Source organism: Salvelinus fontinalis, chromosome 41 (assembly GCF_029448725.1).
Source record: "Salvelinus fontinalis isolate EN_2023a chromosome 41, ASM2944872v1, whole genome shotgun sequence".
In the NCBI taxonomy this organism is placed as follows: domain Eukaryota; kingdom Metazoa; phylum Chordata; class Actinopteri; order Salmoniformes; family Salmonidae; genus Salvelinus; species Salvelinus fontinalis.
The window spans coordinates 2,192,045-2,203,843 of NC_074705.1; the positions used below are offsets into that span (position 1 = coordinate 2,192,045).

General features: G+C 48.4%; 1 protein-coding gene across 1 annotated transcript in view; it reads right to left on the reverse strand.

The window, feature by feature from the left end:
* Window positions 1-347: 347 nt before the first annotated feature.
* LOC129840392 (rho-related GTP-binding protein RhoE-like) overlaps window positions 348-11,799 on the reverse strand; it is an 18,654-nt gene continuing 7,202 nt past the window's right edge. The window contains exons 3-5 of the mRNA XM_055908227.1: window positions 3,576-3,685; window positions 2,128-2,262; window positions 348-2,015 (exon numbers count right to left, since the gene is read on the reverse strand). Of these exons, the coding sequence (XP_055764202.1) occupies window positions 1,767-2,015; window positions 2,128-2,262; window positions 3,576-3,685 (494 nt within the window). The 3' untranslated portion in view covers window positions 348-1,766. The remainder of the gene's footprint in view (window positions 2,016-2,127; window positions 2,263-3,575; window positions 3,686-11,799) is intronic.

Below are 11,799 nucleotides of genomic sequence, written 5' to 3' on the forward strand. Positions count from 1 at the left end.
GTATATTGAAGGGAAACAGTTTGTCTGTGTTGTATATTGAAGGGAAACAGTTTGTCTGGGTTATATATTGAAGGGAAACAGTTTGTCTGGGTTGTATATTGAAGGGAAACAGTTTGTCTGGGTTGTATATTGAAGGGAAACAGTTTGTTGTGTTCTAGGCTGACAGCCCCCCGGATATTTGATTTGAGCTCATCTGTGTGACATTGGGTTTAATTCAAGTTATGCCACTCACTCCATCTCCTGAAGATTATATATTTCTACCAGAAGTTTGTTTTGTGACATCAGTTAAATGTATGTATAACATGCCTACAGGGGCAAAGTCCAGAACAGACAACGAGACACAGGTCTTTGTCTGTGGAACTAAATGACATTTTATTTCAAACATGTCATGCAATGTGATGAAAAAATAATACAATTCTGTTTTTTTTTTCTTAATTTTGTTTTTATTTGAAAGGGACAATATATAATTCATTAAATATTGTAGCAACATCAATGGGACACAGACATAACATTTACATTAAAAAAGGGGGATGACCTAATGACAAAACACAACAAACAACCGTTTCTTTACACAACAAACAACCGTTTCTTTCTGTTCATTCATGTCAGAAACAGAAAGCCTTAGCAGGCTAGCTGATGATACTGCTCTAGGAGAAGCTGTTCTGAAAACAGTTTAATAAAGGCATTGGAATATACCAGAATTCATGGCGCTTTTTAGCGAAGCCTTGATCTTTAAAAAGTGCATTTATACTTTAGACATATCCAGTAAACAACGTCCTTCAACCAAAGTCATGCTTCATTTGTTAATTTCGTTCCCCTCCCTTGCTGAGAGCAGATTGACAAGGTGTTGCATAGCTGAAAGGGCACGTCCATAAACTGTTCAGCATCACAATACCCTGTCTATCATTACGCCAACCACATCAGAAGTCCTAGCATGTCAACGGTCATTGGTTTAAATCATATGGGCTTACAGTAAATTCTACAAAATACAGGAAAGACATGACTGGAACAACAGGACCATTAGGTCAGGAAACACTTGACTTGCAACCACAAGAAGGAGGAAGAGAAACAAACAAGCTGATGGAAACCACGGTGATGTGCTGCGTGCGCAGTGTCATGTCACCTCCAGATCTTTGATCCAGTGCAAGACGGCCGCTCGTCTTCAGCGTTCCAGAGTGCACCGCTGCAGTCTCTCATGGTGATGGAGTCAGCTGTACAGACGGGGGTGAGCCTATCATCATTTACAGTTACATGTACAGCGTGGATCTCTTGTTCACATCCTTTCTGAAGTCCTTAGAAAAATGTCCGGGACTCGTTCAACTTTTCCTACGTGACATCACTTCCTGTGGAAATGCTAATTTCCTGTGAAAGGCCATGACCACTTCCTCGTCCAGCTCTAAGAGGAAACAGTGTTACTACCTCCCGGGACGCCGGAAGGAAGGCAGCTAATTGGCCCAAAGCAGAGATAGCTTCCTCTTCTGGTAAAAGATATGTAAGGGAGATGGATGGTAGACAGACAGGCTACACTGAAAGTATTGTGTTGTCATTGATACGGTGGATTTCATCTACATTTACATTGTATGATGCATATACAAAACTCCACCCCAGGACAGCAAGCCAAGGGCTTTAAAGTGCAGGAAGGGAAGGGCCTCACCCTCTAATGTTCCAGAATGCACTATGCTCTGACCTTTAACCCCTGTCCTCACTGCATGCTTCAATCCCAGCCTACAAACCCACTGCTGAGGGTCGTGACCCTGCCCACCAGGTCACATGACACTGCAACTCTTTGCTTTGTCCTTCCGCAGGTCTGACGCTACCGCCGCGAGGTCGGGCCTAGTGGGCATGTGCGAGATCCTTTTGTTGCCTCTGGTAGATTTGTTGCGTTTGACGTTCTTGTTGTTCTTGTTGACGCAGGCCAAGGTGGCCACGTGGAAAATGTCCCTGACGCTGTTCTCTGACTGCTGGGCTGAGCACTCGATGTAGGGGGCTGAGATCTGTTTGGCCATGTTGGAACCCTGTAGAAAGAAAACACATTGGAATTGGAATTTCAGTTTACTTCCTGAATTGACTGAATTGAAATGGAATTGACCCAAAATCTGAAGAAAATGCACTCTACAACCACCCTACCTGATCATATGACACAGGCATCTGTCTGTGATTGGATAGCTCCACCAGCGTGGAGAGGTCGGTGCGCAGGTCTGATTTGCAGCCCACCAGGAGCATCTTGGTGTTGGGACAGAACTCCTGGATCTCCCCTTTCCACTGTGGAGGACAGAGAAAGTCATTGAGACTGGGAGGACAGGACCAGACAGAATGGGAGCTAGTCCAGACTAGCCATCAAATACTTGCCTCCTCCTGTCCTTGATTCCTCAATTCCTCACCTCCCTCTCAAAGCTCATTGGATGAGGAAGTACAAAAGAGGAGGGACCTTGGAGCCTCTCCTCCAATGGATTTTGAGAGGGAGTAATTGAGGAATCAAGGTCTGGAGGTATCAAGTATTTGACGGCTTGTACACTTTTTTCAGACAGAACCTGAGCCCTCTCCTGGAGAACAAAGCCACTTCCTGTTTCCAGTCACCATGCTGCATCACACGGCGTTGAACCCAGGAAGGAATGCAGTATCGGAGGCTTTAAGGCCAGAGATAATCCTTCACGTTTCCTCTCAAACGCAATAAACACTCTGGGATCAATGGCCTTTAATCAGTGGATATAATCTGCTACTAATGCAGTCTGGGGAACAAGGAGTGTCTGGCTGGCTGACTGGCTGGCTGGCTGACTGGCTGGCTGACTGGCTGACTGGCTGGCTGACTGGCTGACTGGCTGGCTGGCTGGCTGGCTGACTGGCTGGCTGGTTGACTGGCTGGCTGACTGGCTGGCTGGCTGACTGGCTGACTGGCTGGCTGGCTGGCTGGCTGGCTGGCTGGCTGACTGGCTGGCTGGCTGACTGGCTGACTGGCTGGCTGGCTGACTGGACATTGAGGGATCAGGTTCTGTGTTGTACAGACAGGTGATTGTTTGAACTGGCCCAGAGGAAGGAAGGAAGGAACTCTGTTTTGGAACGGAACCTTCTCATGTTTTTTTTCTAGAGCAGAGTCACATCAGAGGACACTAAAAATCACTCCCTTCCTTTCCCTGCCCTCCTCTCACCCTAACGCCCCCTAACCCATTACGACCTCTGTCTGGACCTCAACTCTCTAGATGTTTAAGTGGGCTAAGTGGAAAAAACAGGAAATTACTGGGGAAAACTGGTAATTACTGGGAAAACGTTCTGGGGGAGGTCAAGTGAAAAGGATATTAAAATGAATTCATTGAATGAAAACTGTATATGTAGTTTCTTTCAAGTGAGGTAAAAGAAAAACACATGAAGGTCCATATTCTAAAGGCTATAGAGGTTGACTAATGGTAGGTACACACAAGTGGAGGACGGACCATAAACATGGCTGGAACTGAGCCAATAAAATGGTATCAAACACCTGGAAACCAAGTGTTTGATGTGTTTGATGCCATTCCACTCCAACCATTATCATGAGCCTGTCCTCCCCAATTAAGGTGCCACCAACCTCCTGTGGTACACACCTTCTTTATTACGCTGTCGAGTGTGTCAGGGCGGCTGACGTCAAAACAGATAAGGACAGCGTCTGAGTCTGGGTAGGAGAGAGGCCTCACGTTGTCGTAGTACGGAGACCCTGAAACAACAGAACAAAGCACAGGTCAGCACACGGACAACTACAACTCACACAATACACAGAGAACTACAACTCACACAATACACAGAAAACTACAACTCACACAATACACAGAGAACTACAACTCACACAATACACAGAGAACTACAACTCACACAATACACAGAAAACTACAACTCACACAATACACAGAGAACTACAACTCACACAATACACAGAGAACTACAACTCACACAATACACAGAGAACTACAACTCACACAATACACAGAGAACTACAACCCACACAATACACATAGAACTACAACCCACACAATACACATAGAACTACAACTCACACAATACACAGAAATCAACAACTCAAACAATACACAGAAAACTACAACTCACACAATACACAGAGAATTACAACTCACACAATACACAGAGAACTACAACTTACACAATACACAGAGAACTACAACTCACACAATACACAGAGAACTACAACTCACACAATACACAGAGAACTACAAATCACACAATACACAGAGAACTAACACTCTTACTGTGGATGTAAGAGATTGAGACAGAGTAAAAAAACACACATGGATACATTAGCATCCTATGGGCCATCCAAACCTGTCCAAACCAGATAATGACAGATTTAGCCGATTTAAAGTCACACAGGAAATCCAATAGTCATAGAGATGAAGATGATTTGGTGATGAGAGACCATTTCTCCACAGCGAAGGACACAGTCATTAAGCATCAAGATAATACACACTGGAAGAACATCAACAGAAGAGATGCAGACGTTACGCTGACTGCAGCAATACGTTGTGTTTGAGGACTAGCTTACTTCTCTCTTGAGACAGACCAGAGTTCCAGAGAAAGCAGAAACCTAGAAAACCATGCCAACCCCTTAAACTGGGACCATGTGTAGGAAAACGCCTCTCTCTTTCACTCTCTCCATCCCAACCTCCCTTCATCCCTCTCTCCCTCCCTCCTCCCCTATCTCTGTAACAGCTTAGTGGTGAGGGGTTTAGGCTTACATCAAGGTGAGAGACCGGGTCACGTGAGCAGCTGTGGAAACTAAAGTCTAGGGCTACCCACATGTAACAAAGCCGCGCTGCCAAAGAATCCGGGGAATTTAGTTTTTCATGTCTAAAGTGGCTGGGACTCTTGGGAGGTCTTTTCCACATGCCCAGAGGAAGCCACCACACACACACACCCGCACACAGGAAGGAATGCAGTATCTGGAAGAAGCCGATCTAGCTGGATCAACATCCATTCATCCTCCTCCTGCCCTGCCCTAACACACACCCTATTCCCTATATCGTGCACTACTTTTGACCAGAGCGCTCTATATAAGTGCACTATATAGGGAATAGTGTGTCAGTTAGAGGATGTTGAGGATGGGGGTAAGGATCAGTTAGAGGATGTTGAGGATGGGGGTAAGGATCAGTTAGAGGATGTTGAGGATGGGGGTAAGGATCAGTTAGAGGATGTTGAGGATGGGGGTAAGGATCAGTTAGAGGATGTTGAGGATGGGGGTAAGGATCAGTTAGAGGATGTTGAGGATGGGGGTAAGGATCAGTTAGAGGATGTTGAGGATGGGGGTAAGGATCAGTTAGAGGATGTTGAGGATGGGGGTAAGGATCAGTTAGAGGATGTTGAGGATGGGGGTAAGGATCAGTTAGAGGATGTTGAGGATGGGGGTAAGGATCAGTTAGAGGATGTTGAGGATGGGGGTAAGGATCAGTTAGAGGATGTTGAGGATGGGGGTAAGGATCAGTTAGAGGATGTTGAGGATGGGGGTAAGGATCAGTTAGAGAATGTTGAGGATGGGGGTAAGGATCAGTTAGAGGATGTTGAGGATGGGGGTAAGGATCAGTTAGAGGATGTTGAGGATGGGGGTAAGGATCAGTTAGAGGATGTTGAGGATGGGGGTAAGGATCAGATAGAGGATGTTGAGGATGGGGGTAAGGATCAGATAGAGGATGTTGAGGATGGGGTTAAGGATCAGTTAGAGGATGTTGAGGATGGGGGTAAGGATCAGTTAGAGGATGTTGAGGATGGGGTTAAGGATCAGTTAGAGGATGTTGAGGATGGGGGTAAGGATCAGTTAGAGGATGTTGAGGATGGGGGTAAGGATCAGTTAGAGGATGTTGAGGATGGGGGTAAGGATCAGTTAGAGGATGTTGAGGATGGGGGTAAGGATCAGTTAGAGGATGTTGAGGATGGGGGTAAGGATCAGTTAGAGGATGTTGAGGATGGGGGTAAGGATCAGTTAGAAGATGTTGAGGATGGGGGTAAGGATCAGTTAGAGGATGTTGAGGATGGGGTTAAGGATCAGTTAGAGGATGTTGAGGATGGGGGTAAGGATCAGTTACTGCAGAGGAAGTGCTTGCTGCTCAGTCCTCAACGGAGAGGAACGCAGAAGGATATGTTTCACATATTTACTGGAAGTCCTATAATCACTGTGACACACAACCACATCTAGACATTCAGAATACTGACAAACCCTCCCTCCACAGGAAATCTGGGGGCAACATTCAGAATACTGACAAACCCTCCATCCACAGGAAATCTGGGGGCAACATTCAGAATACTGACAAACCCTCCCTCCACAGGAAATCTGGGGGCAACATTCAGAATACTGACAAACCCTCCATCCACAGGAAATCTGGGGGCAACATTCAGAATACTGACAAACCCTCCCTCCCCAGGAAATCTGGGGGCAACATTCAAATACTGACAAACCCTACATCCACAGGAAATCTGGGGGCAACATTCAGAATACTGACAAACCCTCCATCCACAGGAAATCTGGGGGCAACATTCAGAATACTGACAAACCCTCCATCCACAGGAAATCTGGGGGAATGTTATTTTATAGAGGATGAGGTTGCTACTAAGGGTCATGCTGTTAGTAGTTCTATAGAAGACAGATTCAAAACCTCACAATAAGTTCATGGCTATCCCAGGACAATCAGTGGTGTGTATTTGAGTGTTTTCCTCAGCATAAATAGCTGTTCCTCTCTTATGGAAGTGTATTAGGAGGATGCTGCTTTGTGTCTGTTTCATCCCAGCTGGATCTGAACCCCTGTGAGGACATCTCCTGGTGCCCAGCTGATAGAACGCCCCACACACACACACACACACACACACACACACACACACACACACACACACACACACACACACACACACACACACACACACACACACACACACACACACACACACAGACACACACACAGACACACACACGCGCACACGCACACCCACACACACACACACACACACACACACACACACACACACACACACACACACACACACACACACACACACACGCGCACACACACACAACAGGAAGTTCCACAGTGGACAAAGTCCTGTTGACTATCACCTCATTAGTTTCTGCTCCGTCCTTGTTCCTCTCAGGACATTTTCATCTGAGAGGAAGGAAGACGCCCACCCACTGTTCTGCCTCTTTTGTTCTCTTCTCTCTCTCCTTCTCTGTCTCCCTTCATCTCTATGTTTTAATATCTCTCACAGACAGACAGACAGACAGACAGACAGACAGACAGACAGACAGACAGACAGACAGACAGACAGACACATTAGGGGAGTAGGCAGCTGCTGACACATGCTCCCGGTCTCTCTCTTCAGCCCTCAGAGTGACAGACGAGGCAGAGAGAGAGAGGCCTGACCACAGAGCTCTTAGTCTTAGTCTGCGTCCCAAATGCCACCCCATTTGCTGATGGGCCTCGAGTGCACTTCATAGGGAATAGGGTGCCAGCTGAGCTGATAGCTGAGTGGAGCCCTGTGTGGACCACAACAGTTCAGCTCCATCTGAACCATTCATTCCACAGTTAGTCCTGCTGCCAGACCTCTGAATCCCATCAACCTCAAGTCCTGCTGCCAGACCTCTGAATCCCATCAACCTCAAGTCCTGCTGCCAGACCTCTGAATCCCATCAACCTCAAGTCCTGCTGCCAGACCTCTGAATCCCATCAACCTCAAGTCCTGCTGCCAGACCTCTGAATCCCATCAACCTCAAGTCCTGCTGCCAGACCTCTGAATCCCGTCAACCTCAAGTCCTGCTGCCAGACCTCTGAATCCCATCAAACTCAAGTCCTGCTGCCAGACCTCTGAATCCCATCAACCTCAAGTCCTGCTGCCAGACCTCTGAATCCCATCAACCTCAAGTCCTGCTGCCAGACCTCTGAATCCCATCAACCTCAAGTCCTGCTGCCAGACCTCTGAATCCCATCAAACTCAAGTCCTGCTGCCAGACCTCTGAATCCCATCAACCTCAAGTCCTGCTGCCAGACCTCTGAATCACATCAACCTCAATTCCTGCTGCCAGACCTCTGAATCCCATCAACCTCAAGTCCTGCTGCCAGACCTCTGAATCCCATCAACCTCAAGTCCTGCTGCCAGACCTCTGAATCCCATCAAACTCAATTCCTGCTGCCAGACCTCTGAATCCCGTCAACCTCAAGTCCTGCTGCCAGACCTCTGAATCCCATCAACCTCAAGTCCTGCTGCCAGACCTCTGAATCCCAACAACCTCAAGTCCTGCTGCCAGACCTCTGAATCCCATCAACCTCAAGCATGCCACTTAAGAAAAAGGCCCTAATGCAAGGAGTGTGTGTCAATGTGAGAGGTGAAGAACGACAGAGAGAGAGCGAGAGAGAAAGAGAGAGAGAGAGAGAGAGAGAGAGAAAGAGAGAGAGAGAGAGAGAGAGAGAGAGAGAGAGAGAGAGAGAGAGAGAGAGAGAGAGAGAGAGAGAGAGAGAGAGAGAGAGAAAGGGAGTTTAAGACAATCTGAGTTCTGAATGATACACAGCACCTTGTATGTGAGTTATCCCAGGTCACACAGTGTAAACGATTCAGTTACCCCAGGTCACACAGTGTAAATGATTCAGTTACCCCAGGTCTTACAGTGTAAATGATTCAGTTACCCCAGGTCACAGTGTAAATGATTCAGTTACCCAGGTCACACAGTGTAAATGATTCAGTTACCCCAGGTCACACAGTGTAAATGATTCACTTACCCCAGGTCACACAGTGTAAATGATTCAGTTACCCAGGTCATACAGTATAAATGATTCAGTTACCCCAGGTCACACAGTGTAAATGATTCAGTTACCCAGGTCACACAGCGTAAATGATTCAGTTACCCAGGTCACACAGTATAAATGATTCAGTTACCCAGGTCACACAGTATAAATGATTCAGTTACCCCAGGTCACACAGTGTAAATGATTCAGTTATCCCAGGTCACACAGTGTAAATGATTCAGTTACCCATGTCACACAGTATAAATGATTCATTTACCCCAGGTCCCACAGTGTAAATTATTTGGTTACCCAGGTCACACAGTGTAAATGATTCAGTTATCCCAGGTCACACAGTGTAAATGATTCAGTTACTCAGGTCACACAGTCTATATGATTCAGTTACCCCAGGTCACACAGTGTAAATGATTCGGTTACCCCAGGTCACAGAGTGTAAATGATTCAGTTATCCCAGGTCACACAGTGTAAATGATTCAGTTACCCATGTCACACAGTATAAATGATTCAGTTACCCCAGGTCCCACAGTGTAAATGATTTGGTTACCCAGGTCACACAGTCTATATGATTCAGTTACCCCAGGTCACACAGTGTAAATGATTCAGTTACCCAGGTCACACAGTGTAAATATGTTTACAGTACAGCTGATCTAAGGCAAGTCCTCACAGTCATGCAAAAACTAATTTGATTGAGTTTTCTTTCAGGCTAACAACGTAAGACCTTGCGGAAATATGCACCGCTCCTCTTAAGTTTGCAGAGAGATCTCAGCGTTTACAAAAGGGCTCTTTGTTCAGTAGCAAGTAGCAACCTTTCGTCCCCGGAATGTGAAACATGCGGCTCCATTTCGCCGAGCTCCAGAAATTGATCCGATGCAGGCACCAAAGGCTGGCTGCTGGCCGTGGCCTGTGGAAGGGAAGGCATGGGGGCTTGCTGAAGCAGAGCCCCTCTCAGCTGTCTAGAAGCCAGAGTGGACAGGCAGCAGCCCCTGAACAACGTACTGCAGAAACACACAGGATACAGGTTGGAATTCAGAATAGATGCTTTGCATTCAAGTTAGTGGAGGAATGTCAATGGTGCCTGTGTAACGTCTGAAAGGTCAATCACCCTGATGGTTGTCTCTCTGAGTGTCACTGGCCTCTTTGTGCCGGGTTGAACCAGCTGCTGTGTCCCTCCTATAGGCTGGCTCAGAGCGTTCAGCGTGCACGAAGCACGGCCGGCCTACAACAGTGTCAACAAACGCGCTAGAAGTCAATCCATCATCCTGTCTCAACCGCTGAATCACACAGCAGTGATGCGGGAGGCGTGTGTGGAGGCAGGGAGGGAGGAGACAGGACGGCAACCAGCTGGCGCTGAGGTTCTTTGATTGCCCTTCATTTCTAAATAGTCTCCCACTGTATTCGTTTAGAAAATGAACAGGTAATATTGTTGAAATAAGTCACATCTGAATCGATGCCTCAGGTACAAAGCAACGAACAAATTTGCTTGAAAACTGCAACATTTTCTCTTAGCCTCGTGATAAAACTGCAAATGTTGCTCTGTCCCATGGCAAAATGTTTTCAATTGCAAGAAAGGCCCCCTGGAGGTAGGTGCTCCCAAATCCGGCCCTGGGGAGAATGGCTCCTGCAGATAAGCCCAGCTCAGCTCTAGCTTTATCCCCGGTATCTAGCACCCCTCCTCATCCCCCGTCCTCCTCCTCCTCCCCCCATCCTCCCTCTTCTTCTCAGCATGTGATTGATATGGAGGAGCCTAGCAGCTGTGGGATTCACTCCCCCTTTGAAATCTCCCTAACTAACTCAGCAGCCCCAGCACTAATCAATATGTTTCCCTCTGCCGCTTGTCTTGCCAGGGAGCAGTAGGGGAGCAGGAACTCAGGCATCTGTGGAACTGGAGCCCCCGCTGACCCTTCCAAACTGAAACCCACAACCCTTTGACCCTCCCAGGAAGGAACCCACATCCCCCTGACCCCTGACCCTCCAGACTGAAACCCACAACCCTTTGACCCTCCCAGGAAGGAACCCACATCCCCCTGCCCCTTCCAGGACTCCCTACAGTACGAGGTGGTGGTGGACAGACCCTCCCAGGACTCCCTACAGTACGAGGTGGTGGTGGACTGACCCTCCCAGGACTCCCTACAGTACGAGGTGGTGGTGGACTGACCCTCCCAGGACTCCCTACAGTACGAGGTGGTGGTGGACAGACCCTCCCAGGACTCCCTACAGTACGAGGTGGTGGTGGACTGACCCTCCCAGGACTCCCTACAGTACGAGGTGGTGGTGGACTGACCCTCCCAGGACTCCCTACAGTACGAGGTGGTGGTGGACTGACCCTCCCAGGACTCCCTACAGTACGAGGTGGTGGTGGACAGACCCTCCCAGGACTCCCTACAGTACGAGGTGGTGGTGGACTGACCCTCCCAGGACTCCCTACAGTACGAGGTGGTGGTGGACTGACCCTCCCAGGACTCCCTACAGTACTAGGTGGTGGTGGACTGACCCTCCCAGGACTCCCTACAGTACGAGGTGGTGGTGGACTGACCCTCCCAGGACTCCCTACAGTACGAGATGGTGGTGGACAGACCCTCCCAGAACTCCCTACAGTACGAGGTGGTGGTGGACTGACCCTCCCAGGACTCCCTACAGTACTAGGTGGTGGTGGACAGACCCTCCCAGGACTCCCTACAGTACGAGGTGGTGGTGGACTGACCCTCCCAGGACTCCCTACAATACGAGGTGGTGGTGGACTGACCCTCCCAGGACTCCCTACAGTACGAGGTGATGGTGGACAGACCCTCCCAGGACTCCCTACAGTACGAGGTGGTGGTGGACTGACCCTCCCAGGACTCCCTACAGTACGAGGTGGTGGTGGACTGACCCTCCCAGGACTCCCTACAGTACGAGGTGGTGGTGGACTGACCCTCCCAGGACTCCCTACAGTACGAGGTGGTGGTGGACTGACCCTCCCAGAACTCCCTACAGTACGAGGTGATGGTGGACTGACCCTCCCAGGACTCCCTACAGTACGAGGTGGTGGTGGACTGACCCT